The following is a 17721-nucleotide window of genomic DNA, read 5'->3' on the forward strand; positions in this document are numbered from 1 at the left end:
GAGCCAAATCTGCTCATGGCTAATTGACACAATGATCAAAGCATTCCTCACGTTACACGCAGCTATTTCTGAGGTCAGCCCGGCCTCTGCGAACGTCTCAGTCTCTAAGCGCAAACATTTGTAGATTATGATATTTACAGGAATACAGATCTCATCCATTCGATCCAGTGGTGTACCTGTGGCTGTGCGCTCAGAGCTTAAAGGGGCTTAGCTAAAGGCTGTGAGGGGCTGAAATCCTCCATCCTAGACTTTCCTTTGGTAAATAGAAGGAGACATTTCAACCAAGGCATAAATACCACATATGATATAGAAGGTGCTAAAATATATTACCCTATAGGTCATGTTTATAGCACGATTTATTGAGTAATATTTTTAACAGTCATACTTGAGTAAAAGTCACGGTCACTCTTCCCACTGTAAATCTATAAGTGACAAAATGCTTTATAGTCAATATTACCTTCAGATATGATTTGTTTTCTGTGTTTTTTTCATATGTTTGCATCTAATCTGTGCATGTTTTTATGTTTTGTCTTCAAATTATAAATCAGATGACACACCCACACAATTATACTTATTTACTCCTACTTATAAGTACTTTACCCAGATACTATTTTACTCTTACTTGTTAACTTGGTGAAACCTCTAGAGAGACGACAGCTGTTATGATTTAGCAAATTTAATTGAACTTGAGTAATTCTTTAAACAGCACGTTTTACTTCATTTTAATGATAGGTAGTGAGCAGATTTTTTTTTGCCACTCTACCCACACACAGACATTCTTAAAGTCTGTTTACTTGACTGTACGTGCATATTATAATGTCTACAGACAATAATGTAAATGTATAAAGTAAGCTGAAGGTGCATAGGTTAGAATTACAAATTAGTTTTAGTACTTCTTTCAGAGTTGTGTATGAATTAAAGTCTGAATTACTTACTTGTACTCATACTGTATATGTTGCCCTGTCTTTGTCGTTGACTGAAAGGTTTTAAGAAGACTCCCACACACTTTCTCACTCGTTGTTCACTTTTTTTAGTACAACGATTCAGTCCCTCTGACCTTCCTTAGCCCCTTCCGCTCCCCTTAAATAAGTTACGGGACTGCCCCTTTAAGAGTAATCAACCAATCACAACAGTGAGAAAATACATTCACTATTAAACCTCAATATAACTGCAATATTGCACAGAACTGACTTTGCACCAGTGCTTTGTGGCAGCTTCTACACAGAAACAAATGTCTTTGTTGTGAATATTCTGTGTTTTATGCTCTCTGTGCATACTCTCCTATGGACTGTAAAGATTTCAAGGTTTCAAAGATATTAGTAGGCAATGAGCATAAAGCAAGAGACCTATGTGTGTTCAGTAGCATAAAAATGTACAATACTGAAGCATAACCTTTTCCACAAATGTGATCTTGCAAGATAAAGCAATACGGTGAAAGTTGTGTAACCCACACACTTCAGAGGGGCCTATTTACCAGTTTATGTAATGGACCCGGAATAATAAACAGCCGACAGATGCAGATACAAACATTCTCGTTTTTCAATAATACATCCAAAGTTTGAATAGCTCTTGGATGTTATCTGAACTGTTTTGTGGCGAGGAGAAGAGGAGGTGGATTTTATTAACACGTGTAATGTGTCTGCTGTGCTGTTGGGAAATTGTGACTTATTAAGATTTTCATGTCTTATTATCTCTGTACTTGTCCTCTGTCTGTCGTCTGCCTTAAGTTAATATGAGCTGGTGCTGCTGTGAGCGAGATGTATTTAATTTGGCGTGGGATTTGACAGAAATTTATCTGAAAAAAACATGTTCATCTTTCATTTAGTGAGGTGGGTTCTGTTATCTCTCGCACAAAACTTTTATTAACCGACATTACTTTCATGAATACTTGAATTAAAATAAAAACATCATTATTGTTGTTTGCTGGTTATAGACGGTGGTGTATACAATTCACCTTATTCATGAACAAAGTTGTGGAATTTGCGAAGTTTTCATTATGATTAACACTACTGCTCCTATTTAGTGCAAAAATATGAAAGAGACAAAAATATAACTAATTAAATTTGGTTCTCAATCTGCCCCACAAATGGGAGCTAAGTGACTCGTCTAATCTACAGCGGCTTTTAATCACAAAACCTTAAGAATAAATTAGAACGGGCCTATTCTTCCTCTGCTGGTTAACTTTGAACAGAACATAAATAGTGGTTTCAAATAATTATGCTTTCAATTATGACACAAATTATCAATTTTTTTCCCCATAATCAAGCAGCCCAGCTCATTAAGCTGGAGAAAACCCATAGCGCTACATAAATGATACGATATCTTACTAAACTCATTTGAAACTGGACAATGTTAACCACTCTGCCGATACCATTATGACTAGGCCTGTCACGATAATCAGATGATATATCGACTTGTTCAATATATGAAAGTAGGAACGATATTTTGGGGGGTTGAATATAATATCTTTGCAATACTGGGATTTCTTATGGTAAGATTTAAGGTGTAAAAGGTTGAAAAAAATTGTTCAATGATTCATTACAGCTGCTGTTTATTTACTTCAGCTCATTATTTTTTCAGAATATTGTACATTTAGAATACTTTTTGCGATATATTTGCTCTTGGGTAATTGTGACAGTGGCATAAATTAGTTTCAATATTATCATTCATCGCTATATTTACTTACGCGATATATCAAACTTCAAAATGTGCGATCGTGACAGACCTATTTGAGTCGGATACATAGAGATACATAATAGTTTTCAGAGCTTTTGCCACGCCCCCTTTTTAGTTGACAAAATAATTGGTAGGACATGTCTTATGTTTTATATCTTAGGATTTATATGAGAGACAACAGCAGAAAAGAGAAGTAGTGAGTGAGTGAGCTGAAGATTTGGGGTTGTTTGTTATATGCAAAGTTAATCTGTCTTTATAAATACATTGTTTTGCTGTACTTTTTTCTTTATAAATTATTGTTTTTGCATGAACGTCTAGGCCTGTCACAATAAATACTATATCAACTCATCGTTCAATACTTGACAGATGGAATAGTATTTTTTGAGGGTCAGTATTTATCGTGGGTACTTTTACTTTGTACTACTGGAAAATATTTGGTTAATTTTCTGTACCACGATGAGATTTGAGCTGTAGACAATTGAATTATGAATTTTTATGACTCATTATAAAAACAAACCAACTACTTATGTGTTGCATTTTGTTATTTATGTATTTCAGTCCATATTTTTAACAATCGTCTATATTTACTTAAGCTATATATCGCCCTTTAAAATGTGTTACCATGACAGGCTTATTTGGGTCAGATACCTAGACATACGTAATAGTTTTGAGAGCTTTTGCCACGCCCCCTTTTTACCTGACAAATCAACCCATAGGACATGTCTTTAGTCAAGCACGACTTTCTTTAGTCATTGATAGCCCTATTATACTGTCTTTTTAATATGGCCCGTATCGCGTGGAGATCGTCCTTGTTGACATCCGAAGCCAAACGGGTTGTATATTTAGAGTGTGACAATTAGCTGGTAGAACAAACCCTCTTGTCCCGGGCTTGTGTCGTCCTTAAGTGGATCTTTGCCTCTTTAGCTTTGAAGCCGTCTTCAAAGGCCTGATTATTTGCTTTCATATGGCTGCTTTTAAAATGCTGCGGCAAAGGCACACAAAAAACACACTGCCACAGCTCGTGAGAGGAATATACAGTTTAAGTGCAATAAGCCAATAGTTTTCTTCCCCCGATATTTTTTCCCCACAAACATCCTGAAAAAGCCTGTTATCGTCTCTTTCCTCAGTTACACCCACAATAATATGATTTGTTCATGTTTTCAATAATTAATTTTCTGCATGACGAATCTTTTCTATGCAGCGTTGTCCCCACGGCGCTCTCTGTTTGCTCTTTTCATCACTCATTACTTCGCTGTCATTTATAGCTACGGTGGCCCTGATGGAACAAACAGTACAAATTCCCAAAAAAAAGTGGAGGAGGGCAGTAACTTGTGTACTGGGGTGTTCTACATATATGTGTATGGTGGAATGTTCAGTAATTACCATGACGATACAATGCACACATAAGCAAACACCGCCAAATAAGTTTTAAGATGGTCTGAAAACTCAAGAAAAAAAACACTAAATGGATTAAACAGCACATTTTCAGGAGCCTGTGATCAATATGGGCGTTCATGGTCCTGTTTAGGAGTTTGATTTTCAACAAAAAAAGGTGAGAGTGAATTGAAAAACTGTTGGCTGATACTAGCCATCTTGTGACTGTAATGTTATTTGAGAGAGACTTATTTAACAGCACAAAATCAGTTCTCAATATGAATTCTCAGTATGATTCAATTCACATTTGAGAAAAAAAATGAAATAAAACGAACTGCTAAACTATTACAAGAATCTCATACATTTGAAAATGTGTATAGACTGTGGATTACAAGGTTAGCAAGTGGTTAAGATGTTGTTTGCAGAGGGCATTACAGCAGCCTTTGTGATTTCATAATTGCAACTATTTAAATTTCATTTTGATTCCAAAGCACTGAATTGCGCAGCCCTGTTGGCCAAGGACAAAATGTTACTATTTGCAAGAGATCAATGTGATTTTTATTTTATTTTTTTTAGATCAATTTGTGTTTTTCTTTTGAAATAATGGCAAAAGCCACAACAAAAAAGTTCAAATTCCAAAGATCAGTTTCACTTTTAAATAGTTTTAGATTGGCTGTTCTCTCCACTCTCAATCATTTGTTTTGCTTCAGCCCCTGAGGTGAAAAATACAAAACACCTTTTTAATTAGTTTATCATGGGCCCAAAAGTGAAGCTCGTTTTCCTAATAACAGTTGTAGGGCATTGTACTTTGGGGGATGCTCATTTCAGTTGCGGTTTATTTCATTCAGTTTGTTTGCCATTTGAAAAGAGGCCGTGGAGAGCACACACAAAGGATTATGGGAACATAATATGGCGCCACAACAGCAGCCCACTGACCCATGTCTATCTCAGCTGCAATTAATTTGGGGTCAGACTCTCCTCCCTGACAGGGCGGCTTGGCTTGTTGGCAGTGTGACTATTATGGTCTGTCTTTATTATCCAATCACTGCCCTCCTCTCTGGCCCCCTTCACAGCCAGAACACACAGCCAGAGCAGTGCTTCATCTTAGCCTCCTCTGGTACAGCAATTTCTCTGCCTCTTAACGGCTGCTACAGGTACAAAAGTGCTCAAAAGGCCAGGTGTAATTGAAGTAAACTTTGTGGTGGGTAATACACTTGAGAGCAGCATAGCGTTAAATGGTGTTTGCGCCCAAGTGGAGCAGTATTTGTGCTGACAAATTGATGGAGTAGCGTGTAGTGGAGGTAGAGAGGAGAGCTTTCAGTAAAATGAATATCAAATAATTATTGAAGATTTTATTTTGCATTCTTAGCACGGAAAGTTCTGATTTTGGGAGCTGTTTTTGGTTTGTTGTTTTTTTTTAGTCTGAATCTAGAAAATTATTTTGAATTTGAAACTGTATGAAGAAGAAAATTGTACAACCTATCTGGAAATAGTCTTCAAATTCAAAGTTCCCATTTAAAATTTTGTGTGTCTGCAATAAAGGAACAAACTAACCAACTTCAGCCGTGAGTAACCAGAAAAATAACAGGGGATGAGTCTTTGTCCTTTTCTCAAATAGGGCCATTTCTGTATTGAAAGCTTCTCCTCAAAGTGCTTCTACTTTTGGATATGTGTAGCTTTTTGCATGTCTGAGGAAACAGATTTTTGAATTTTTGAATGTTAAATTTTTGCTCGTTCAAAAGTTCAAAAATAACTACCAAAAGTACCCTTGGAAACCACAAAAGAACTTCTACTGAATAGGCTGTTCCTCACAAAGGACGTTTTAAAGCTTTTAGTATGTTTAGTGGGCAAGTAATGGAGTGATCATGTCTATTTAAATATTTCTTCTTAATTATTAAGATTAGTTGTGGTGCAAGATGTTTTGGAGGTATGCAAAATTCAATTATTAAGCATAGTCTGTAAAACAATTAAAAATTGAACAAAAAATGGTCTTGTGTAATTTTCCAAACATGGGTCCTTAAATCTCTCCTGATACATTGGTAAAATATTGCCTGAATATCATTATTGATCAAATGAAAATAAATATTTAGATATTAATTTGTGTCAATATGACCAGCCCTAGCAGGGTTATATATGCCACTTTAATAACAGCACAGTGGATTATATTAGACTGTCAGGCACAGCACTCTTCAGAAGGTCTGGTGATTTTTCCCCTTCTGCTTCTCCTTCCATTTCTCTCTCTCTCTCTCTCTCTCTCTCTCCCCCCATCTCCTTCCATTTCTTTTTCTCTGTCACTCCCTCTGTTTGTCTCACTAACTTTCTCTCCCCCTCTGCTTCCATTTCTCTCTGTCTCTCCTTTCATTTCTCTCTCTCCCTCTCCTTCCATCTCTGTCACTCTCTCTCTCACTCATTCTCTCTCCCCCTCTCCTTTCATTTCTCCTCTCTCGCTCTTTTTTCTCTTTTCCCTCTCTCTCTTTCTCTCCAGCTCTCTTTCTTTTTCTCTCTCACTCTCCAACTCACTCACTCACTATCCCCCCTCTCCTTCCATTTCTCTGTTTCTCTCTCTCTGTGTCTCACTCACTCACTACCTCTCTCCCCCCTTCCTTCGATTTCTCTCTCTATCTCCTCATCTCCTTCCATTTCTCTCTCTATCCCCCCCTCTCCTTCCATTTCTCTCTCTCTCCCTCTCTCCCCCTCCTTCCATTTCTCTCTCTCCTGTCCTTCCATTTCTCTCTCTCTCCCCCTCCTTCCATTCCCCTCTCTCTCTCCTCTCCTTCCATTTCTCTCTCTCTCTGCCCCCTTCCATTTCTCTCTCTCTTCCTCCTTCCATTTCTCTCTCTCTCCTCTCCTTCCATTTCCCCCCCTCCTTCCATTTCTCTCTCTCTCCTCTCCTTCCATTTCTCTCTCTCTCTCCTGTCCTTCCATTTCTCTCTCTCCCCCTCTTTCCATTCCCCTCTCTCTCTCCCCCTTCCATTTCTCTCTCTCTTTCTCCCCCCTCCTTCCATTTCTCTCTCTCTCCCCCTCATTCCATTTCTCTCTCTCTCTCTCTCTCCCCCTCCTTCCATCTCTCTCTCTCTCTCTCTCTCTCCCCCTCCTTCCATTTCTCTCTCTCCCTCTCTCCTCTCCTTCCATTTCTCTCTGTCTGTCTCTCTGTCTCTGTGTTTGCCCTGCGGCTCGGTGCCATGCTCTGTGGATTTAGACTGAATCTGTAATAGAAGTCAATATATGGACTGATACACCCACAACCAGGGAGAAGATACACACTGTCTATAAGAAGAGGCAATGACATGACAAACACTAACAAACACACACGCTGGTTTTCTTATTAAAGCTGTAACAAAATTCATAAACAAATGTATTGTTTCATAATATAATTTTTTTTATTATTTTGTATGAGTTTGCATGTCAGGCTTGTTTTCCCAGTACAAAAAATATTACGAGAGCTTTACATGTATAGAAATGGTTTATCGGGATATTATTCACAAAATACAGTATATAAGCCACCCGTCTGTGTAATCCCTCAGCTTTTCAGGTATGATCCTTGGTAAAAAAAAAAAAAAAAAAAAAAAATTCAATTCTGTCAACTGGAAACATTTTTTGGAGTGAAGACGTTTCACTGCTCGTCCAAGCCGTTTCTGCAGTTCCTGTCAGATTTCTGGCGGATACTGCCTTATATCTATCTGAAAGGCGGAGCTAACTACACTGAAACAAACGCAGCTATTTGTTTACATTTTCTGTTTGTTGGCTAGGTCTATGGAAATGTGAACTGTGCCTGAGTCATATTTTGCATAATCATTCAAGCCCCTAATGGCCGTTCTCACACCTATTAGCATACGGGCGAGCGCTATTGTTTTTCTTATTTGGTTTAGGGCTGAGGATGGAGCTATAAATAGGAGCTAAATGATGTCTAAGCCCCCGAATTGTCTCTTTAACTCACCTCTCAAACCATTTATTTTCTAAGATCTGTACCTCACTATCTTCAAAGGACTAGTTAGCGGCTTTGAGATGGAGATGCACAGCAGATTGGGGTCCCAAGGTGCTCTTGCGACAGTGTTGGTACATTCCCTTATGGAGTGGCTTCACTACACTGCAGTATAAAGGCTAGTTTGGCTCAATCTTATTCAAAGTCTGTTGGTGGTTTGCCCTCTTGTCCAATGTGAGAGTGCAGTGTGTGGGTGAGTAGCCACTAGAAACAAAGCTCTAAGCGATACAGCTATTTGCTATTTTCATATTCGCTAAAAAAAAACATAACATATCAATTGAATAGAGGGGGCAACGTGGCAAACAACACAGTGCTAATCATGATTTCACAATTTAGATTTGATCACAAATCATGGACGCACTCATGTATTTTTCTATTGCCTTTAACCACAGTTTCACTATCGAAGCACTTTGCAGTTTATTGGCTGTGTCGTTCGTCTTTGCTATCACTGGCTAACACGAGTCATTTCAGAGCATTTTACACAGACACTAGCTTCAGTCATCTCTAAATGATCTTCTGAACGTTCCTGTTGTACAAATGAGTGCTACAGTACATGTCCGTCTGGCTCGGTTTCTGAGCCAAAACGCCGTCTTCAAACACATGACCTTGGTGTCCGCTCGTTAATGATATTGTGTTGCTGTGTGCTCTCTGTCCCAGTCACAGCCCAGCCCACGCCTCCATCTGTCTCACCGCTGCCCCCTCAACCCAGCGCTTAGGGTTATCAGTCATCATCACATATGGCCACGGACAGTTAACTCCACAGACAAACTCATTTAAATGTGGGAGAACAAGACAGCTCTTTCACTGAATACAGTTCTGGAAGTGAAAAGTGAAAACGAGTGTGATTCAGTTTGTTTGATTTATATTGGCAGATAAGGATTATGTTGAGAGAGCATTTTTAAAAACGTCCAGGAACCGAAACGTCTCTTAACAGATTGAAACATGAGAAACTAATAAGAACCGCAAGCATTTCAGAGCAGGTTTGGTGTTATCTGAACTAGAAAGTTAACAGTATTTCACTCAACAAAGAGAATTATTTATTTCCAGAAGACATTTTATTATATATAGTATTTTCAGCCTTTACAATTTGATTATTGTGATTTTAATATTTTGTTTTTCGAATATTATCTGACAGAACCTGGACAGATTTTAGCCTAATGTGACAGTAAAATGCTTTCACTCAAATGCATTTTCATATTAAAATGTGACTAATACATTTGTCTGTTAGTGACTCAGCCCTCGTCCCACAACTTGTTTTTTAAAGCCGACCTGTTACGCTTGAGCCTGCTATACAGTTATAATCTGCGACACCTGTGGATCATTATGTTGGTGACATTGCCATAAACGTCATCACATCGAAGAGCCGTGAAGTTGTCGGCCCCTCATATGAATAGCTGCAGACCACACTAGCGAGTAGCAGATTCTTTTTTTCAGTTGTACCAAAATGACTACGTGATGTTGCCAAATCCTACGAGTATTATAGATCAAGAAACTAAAATTGGAGAACAAAGTAAATACAGAGCAGTGGGTGTATGCCGGTGGCGATGAATATAGAGACTGATCGGCAATATGACATCTTGAAAATATGCGATTAAAGATTGCTCAAACATGCACAAATCACTCCAAATGCAACTTTGAGAGAGGAAATGAAAAGGAGAGACAGCTATAACATGGTTAAACGTGCTGAAAAGTCGCTTTTGCATTGTAAGTTTGCTTTAAAAAAAAATGTCTTACCAATCCATCTCTAAGGACATGTCTTCATTGCAAGAAACATGACAGATTACCCCAAAACTTTATATTTATCTCATATAATCCTGATTTCTATTGCAATATTCGTAAACATTTGCTTCATTTTATCCAAAACTCTGTGAATCAAACTAAACCTGCTCACACTTTGCACAGCGCAAGTTTGACTCCAGCAAAGTGTATTTTGAGTGAATATTTACTCATCACACTCTAAACAGACAGACACAGGGCGAATCCTCCACACCTGCTCATTTGGAAACGTCTTATCTGTGTCTGGCAACCTCACTCATTTACATAAATTAATAAGGTTTCAATGGTTTACACAGTGTTAAGAGGGGACTTTAGTGCACTGGCAGTGAGTGAATTCACACAACAGCTTCTATTGATACTCACATAATCATGCATAAAAATAATATTCACACAATCATGCACAAGAATAAAGTCTTACCTAAGAAAGAGGCAGAACAATGGCTCCTTAGAGACTTGACGAGAACTTAGAAGCAGTGCTGCCTTGGGTTTGCATTTGAATGGTGGTTTGAAAGACATTTTTCACTACAATATTAACACAACCTCTGAACTGAAGCTTTATCAAATGGCCAATGAATTCTTAACAACTACTAAGTATGGATGTCTGCAAGGTTATCAGTTTGTAAGTCACAACCACAGACTGTATATATAAATGAACATAGCTCAGCTGCTAGCCGCCGTAAATCAAGATATGAACATTAATAACAGACAATTCAGGTGGCTTCTTTCCCCGAGGTCGCCCCTGCTCGCGTTAGTAACAGGTTTGACTGACAGTATAGCTAAGCACCCGCTCCGTGCTAAACCAGTGGTGTGGGTGGGAATGGGAATTACCTTCAACAGCCTCACTTCAGATTGGCTCTTTGGCTGCTATAATACTCATGGTCGGAATTCCAAATATGGCACTTCGCTCCAAAACTGCCTCGATGAGCTTCATTTGACTGGAGCCGCTATGGGTGATGTCACATTCCCTTAGTCCTTTTCTTTATGCAGTCTATGGTCTCAATTGGAAAGTACAAAGAAAGAATCAAATTAAACCTTGGTGTATAGTAGTGTAGACAATCTTTCTATTGAATTGTTTAAAAACTCAATTTTAGACCTTATTACACAATTAGCAAATACTATCAATTCCACAGTATGACACACTGTATATAGTAGAATGAAAATAAAAATTCTAAAAACTAATGCTTATGCTAAAATGTGGCTTTGCAAACATAAGATAGTAATCATATTGTGTAATACTTCCTGTTGGTTGTCAGGGAGACAGTAATAGTCGCTTTGTGTGACTTTACCGTACTATTCTTCTATTCGCTCCTTTTCTCCATCTATAAATCCCTCATCTCACATTCCATCATGGCCGACAAAGTTTTACATAGAAACCGTCTGCTTGTTTGTAAGTGCCAATATATTTCCTATTGGGGTGACAGCGGAGGTCACAGTCTAAATCCTAAATTGTACTCCAATCCGGTACTAACCAGATACCAGATAGGCACCTGTCAGCTTTTCCTTCATCTCTCATTTCCGTTGGGCGATAAAGCCATTTTGAAGCAAAGTGAGGTAAGATAGGTTTTCCCCTGACACTGATCGATGCACGGAGCAGAGGACACGGCACAAATAAGACGAGATAGGAACACACAGCTAAATAGGACGAAGGATTTTGTCTCGTGCTAAGTTTCCGCAGCTATGGGCTCTTTACTACCACGAGCCCATTGATTTTGTGTAATATCAAGAGGTGTTGGACTGTAACTATACTTTTATTCGTATTTTTCTGACTTCAGCTAGCATGTCTGTATGATATCTGCCATAGTAAGAAAAGAACATGTCATGTATCTCTTGTTTTTCATAGTTCTTTACCCATTCAATTATTATGTCGAGAATTCCTTCAAGACTACGACCATTTATGTCTATATCAGTTGGCTTGTCAGTCAACTTAGATGTGGGGATTTTGGCAGAATGAGGATCAACCGTCTAGCTTTGGGTGACCAGACATCCCTATTTATTTGAGCCCTGTGTCTCCTGTCCCAGCAGATTTATTCAAAACCAGTGATTTGTCCAAGTTTTACACAAGAAACCTCCCAGGTGTCCCTATTTTTGACCAATTTGATGCCTGCCAAAAATAAAGAGGTGCAAAATTGTCAGCGAAAATACTGAAAAATGTGCTTGAAAATGAGCAGAACACAAAAAATGTAGAAATATACTTGTACTGACAAGACTCACAACAAGATACGTGAATAAGTCATGAATGGACCAAGTGCATAATAATAATTTTAATTATGCAGACATTTCACAATTTTATTATCAGCAAACACCCCAACCCAGATGTGTCCCAGTTTTTGATTTTGAAAATGTAGTCACCCTTCTAGTATAGCTTTATGCTTAATCAAAATAAAAATATCTGTTGTTAGTTAGATGTTAATATATGCAAAACATATTCATGCTACTTCAACCTGCCGCTATGTTTTCTACTACCACTATAGCCTACTACTTGTGTTTCTAATACAAAGCAATTCAGTTTGTTAGCACCACTGAACTAGTCATGTAGTAACCCATATCGTAAACTTTATCTCAACTACTTGTATACAACTGTTTTGTTTACTACTACTGCTAGTAATAATAATAATAAAAACATTGTTATAGATATTTGTGCAGAAAAATGGTCATGGTCACATTGTAATGTAGTGCTCTTCCACCTTCAAGGAACTTTACATGGAACCACTCACCCGTTCACACACACATTAATACACCAATGTACACAGACACTGGGGGTAAGGTGGGTTAAGTGTCTTGCCCAAGGACACAATAACAGCATTCATCTGTTGAGTTGGAATCACACCACCAATTTGTGGGTCAGTGGATCTGACCACTTTAACAATGGTGTTTGTGTCAAGAGCGGGATTCAAACCTCCAACCTTCCTATCCATGGGCCAACACTCTACTAACTGAGCTGCTGTTATGCCCAACTACTGACTCGCGTAGACTAGTCGTCCCTGTGTATTGCAGACAGAGCAGGGTGTAAACATGAGTTGAGGTCAATGGATATATCTGTATATGAATATATATGAGACACCAGCTGTGGTGCACTCACGTCCCATTAGGTCGCTAATGGAGACGAGGCCACTGCTTTAAGATGTTAGCCGCCACATGCTAATTAGCTGTACATAATGCAGGCCTTTGATCTATACACTTCTCTCAGCTCTTAATTAACATGGGATTAGCTATAATTTTCCATCCACTCTCCTCAGTACAAAACTCACTCCATCTTTGATCTATCTTTGTGTGTTTAGTCTCTTTAGTGGCTTTTAATGAGGGATTTTTTTGTGCATTTAGCCAAGCACATTGACTAGACAGGGAATAGTGTCGGTCTGCCTGGGGTCCAGGGCCTGTCTCTCACTTCATTTGCAGTAAAAGCTCTCTCCTCTCCCTTTTACTGCCACCTCTGGTACTTTTGCTCTCCCTCCTGTCAAATGAAAGTGCTTTTGCCGTTAGCTCAGTGTGAAGCGACACAATGGCCAGAGTCAATGAGCTGCTTTGATCCTTCGTCACCTTAGACACGAGCCAACTGTGCCGCGCGGCCACTTCGATAATGTCACTGAGAGATTGATTTGAACCAAAATGGCGGCTCTGATTCTGTAAAAAAAAAAAGCCTCATTAACTAGCCTACTTGAATACTCACGTTTAGTCCGTGGTTCTCAAACTGTGGGGTTGAGTGTATTTTCTGCTGGTGCTATTCAAGTCATATTTTTAAACACATTTCAGTATTTCTAGTCCTGTTAAAATGTTGGTTTAGGCCTAGTTTGGTGTATTTATACATATGTGGCATTTGTCCTGGCTTAAATTAGATGAGCTGTTGTTTTAAACTGCCTTCACACATTTGCATAAACCACATAAAAACTGTGACTTAACCTAGAACTAAACTAAAACTAGAACATGACCAAACCAGTCCACAACACGACTAAACTGGACTTAAATCAGCACCACAAGAATGATTACACCCTTATTTTAATCCTTGTCCAGTTGTTTTTGCTATTGTAGAGATTTAGACTGATTTAGCTTGATAAAGTTTTGAGATGGTCTGATCTGAAGAGTTTGAAAACCTCTGCCTTGTTCATACATTGCTTCTTTCTCTGTCTCGTTATTTTCCGTGCTGTCAGCTGGAGCCCTATACAGCTCCATGCTTTATGCTGATGCTATGAGTTTATTTTTACACCTAAAGTCCTGTCTCTTCCTCTCGCTGTAGGTCCAGATGTAACTAAGCAAGATCCTTGTCTGAAGGTAAAATGTCCTCCTCACAAGATCTGCATAAGCCATGACTACCAGACAGCCATCTGTACCAATCACAAGCAACCAGGTCACAGGTAAGAGCCAATCACAAATGTGCTCTTTCTTTATACAAACATATTTATGAAGTTTGTAATTAGACTGATTGCCCACTTAAAGGTGCACTGCTCAGCATCTCTGGTGGAGGGTCCACTACCTACTTGTCTCCATGGGGATGTTATTGCTTTGCCTGGAATGTTCCATGGTATGACATTAAACATATCCATCTAGCATTTATTCGTGACATTTGTTCAAAAATACAATAATTCCTTATACTTCTCCCCAGATCTGAATTGTAATATAGCGTGGTGTGGTAACCTGCCTGTCTCTCTTGTGACAGATTGGTTTAATCTTTACTGTGGAACATTGTAGACAAAGTAATAACATTTCCATGGAAACAAGGAACACCCGCCACTAGAAATGTTACAGTGCACTTTTAACCATATCCCATAGTAATAAAACAATGGGGGTTTATTATGCTTGTTATCATATTGACACAATTACTTAAAAGGGGAAGCGAGGGTCAGTTTGGAGACTGGTTCTAGTGAGTTGAGACTGATGTTGTTTTGCTCTTGTTTTGGCGTGGGTTACGGCCATAAACTGTATGAAGAAGTGGACTACGTCACCCATAGGGTTCAGCTCCAGTCAAATGAAGCTCATCAATGTTAGCAGCTACAGGGGAGAATTTGAAGCCAAGTTCCATATTAGGAATTCCAACCGTAAGTATCACAGGAACCAAAGAGCCAATCCAAAGCGAGGCTGTTGAAGGTAGCGCCTTCTCGTCCACTCTGATGGTTAGCAGGGAGCGGGCGCTTGTCAACGTTGTCAATCAAACCTGTTGCTATTGCTAGCGGAAACAACCTTGGAAAAAGAAAGTGCTTGGTTTGTCTTTTATTAATGTTCAAATCTTAATTTACAAACGAAATAGCCAAATAAAAATCAGGATTACTTAAAGTGGATCAATCTGAGACCAGTTTTCCAATGTAAAGTTTTCCAATGTAAAGTGCATTGGAGCCACAGTTGACAGAGCCAGAAGCATAACCATTCTCAGATCCTATTTGAAATGCGGCTCTTTATATCTGTATGTATGCATGTGTGTGAGTGTGTGTGTGTGTGTGTGTATGTTGTGGGAAAAAGTTTAAAAATTAGAAAATAAGAGAAGTAGCACTGAGTTCTTAAATGAAAATAAAATACCTCTACCTCTGTCATCCACATCAAAAATTCTATAGAACATGCAGACACAATTCACGTGCATGTACACAGTTCTGATTGCTTAAACCAGACATGGGCAAATGGCCCGGGGGCCACACTCGGTGCTTTGGGCTTGTTAATCCGGCCCGCCGAACGTGACCAAATATATAATATATTAAAATAGCTAAGCATAAACCTTGTTCAATTTACCTTTTCAACAAGTTGTTGATCTTTTGGCACTTGATAAAACTGAATGTGAGTTTTTCTGCTGTGTTTATTTAACTGAAATTTAATAAATTAATTATCAATTTAATCAATGTATTTGAAAAACTATTTGTACAATGAGACTCGCATATTCATGCTTTGCCACATGTTACAGGCCAAATCTCTAATGTTTTATATATATATATATATATATATATATATATATATATATATATATATATATCTCCTGGCCCGACCCCTCTGTCAAATTTTAGAACCCATTGTGTCAAAAAGTTTGCCCACCCTGATATAGACTGTGGCTATTACTTTGAGTCGTACTGTTATCTGTCAAATTGTGTGTATCTTTCTGCTCCTTCAACTCTGAAAAACATGATTTGTCTTCAGCTTTGTTTTTGCACTCAACCTTTGCCACACCACCAATTTCTGATATTTTTAATTTTACTGATGAACAAACATTGTCCCAAAAGACCTAAGAGTGCGTTCTGTCACTCCAGCTCTAATTGATTTTTTTCAAGTCATTTGCTTTTGAGACTCTCTTGCTTTTGTACTGCATTAATTATAACTTCTGTTCATATGCAATTTATTTATTTATTTATTTTGCCATTTTCACAACAACACTTGCTAAACCAGTGGACTGTATTATTATTCCATCTCAGAGTTGAATTAGTTGCCATAATTAGCATGGAGTCTGAGTCCCTGACAAAGGGCAAAGCGCATTGTTCACTGGAAAATAATGCAGACACTTTTAATTAGGTAATGCATTGTTGATGTGTAGGATTCCTTCTATGGGTCAGAATCCATTATCTATAAATTATGATGAAAGATGAGGATTTTTAGAGCGCCAGTGGTTGTGACAGCAGTGAAACCAGCATGTTTAAACCATCCAAATAATAACATTATTTCACTGGTGTTTTCACGATACTACTACTACTGCTACTTTGCTTTGATAATTTTGGATACTGCGGAAAATGAACAATGCTTTATACTGATTTCAACACCTCACTGATAATTAAACCCCTATTTATGCAATGGAGTTTAACGCAGAAGGAGAGGGAAGGAAGGAGAAAAGGGAGTATATAAAAAAAGAAGAAAAAAATTGGAACCTGACAATTTTTTTTCTCTCTTCTTTCTAAATTTTCCACCCTTTCCCTTTTATTTCTTCAATTTTTAAATCTATTAATTCATTTATTTTTATTATTTACCTACCCATACACGCACACACACGCATCCAAACACTATCTTTTATTTATTACTTATCTACCCATACTCGCACGCATACACACTCTTACACTCCCTATTCCTTCCCTAAGTCAACTCATGTATTTTATGGTTTGTATTGTCTCTAATATCACGTTAAAAGAAAGGAAAAAACAAAACAAATAGAGTTGAACACATTTAACACAAAATGGTAGTTTTTTTGAATGTGAATATGCTCTTCTACTTTTATTATTAAGTACTAAAAATCTTTTCGGTATAGGTCAAATTTGTCCTATTAATGTTATGTTTTTCCTGTATCGATATTTGTTCAAATCTAGTTTCAATCATTTTAATATCGAGCATCTGGTCATAGATTTTTTTGACAACCCTATTTACGATAAATTTACTTTATATTATTTTATGTTATGTTATTGACCTTGCTTTGCTGTTAATCTGTTTTTTTATTATTATATCAGTTCATGAATTTAAATAATGTATAGACTGAATACTCTGCTGTACTGAAGAAGCCCTCTGTCCATCTATTTAAAATATATACCAGTGTGTGTGCTAGTGAACTTAATGCAACTCATTTGAGCTCCTGATAGTATTTGGCTGCAGGGTTGGACTGGCAGTAGCAGTAGCAGGTTAGGACTCAGCAGTCATTATGGAGGCTGGCGCTGTTAATTCCTGTAGACCTGCTGCCTGCTGAGAGTGGCTGTAGCACCGTCAAATAGCAGTCATTTACAATTACAGCACCATAGAGATACACTGCAGGGGATCCAGGGCATGTGTCATAAGGGAGAGGAGTTCACTGGTTATTAAAGGCGGCATAGATGGTTTTTACTGTCTTGAAAATACTCAGCTCATTTTAAAGCAGATCTGTTATTCAAAATGTTACAGTTGTCTCCCCCCACCATTTACTCACCCGAAGTTGTATTTGGAGTGATTTGTGCATGTTTGAGCAATCTTTAATCGCTTTCAAGATGCCC

The 17721-nt window shown here is 38.2% G+C and overlaps 1 protein-coding gene across 2 annotated transcripts in view; it reads left to right on the forward strand.

The window, feature by feature from the left end:
• spock1 (SPARC (osteonectin), cwcv and kazal like domains proteoglycan 1) overlaps positions 1-17721 on the forward strand; it is a 120833-nt gene that overhangs the window by 67650 nt on the left and 35462 nt on the right. For both annotated transcript variants that reach the window (XM_055224702.1, XM_055224703.1), the window contains exon 5: positions 14040-14157. In XM_055224702.1, coding sequence (XP_055080677.1) covers positions 14040-14157 — 118 coding nt within the window. The remainder of the gene's footprint in view (positions 1-14039; positions 14158-17721) is intronic.

The sequence above is a fragment of the Periophthalmus magnuspinnatus genome, chromosome 10 (assembly GCF_009829125.3).
Source record: "Periophthalmus magnuspinnatus isolate fPerMag1 chromosome 10, fPerMag1.2.pri, whole genome shotgun sequence".
NCBI lineage: Eukaryota > Metazoa > Chordata > Actinopteri > Gobiiformes > Gobiidae > Periophthalmus > Periophthalmus magnuspinnatus.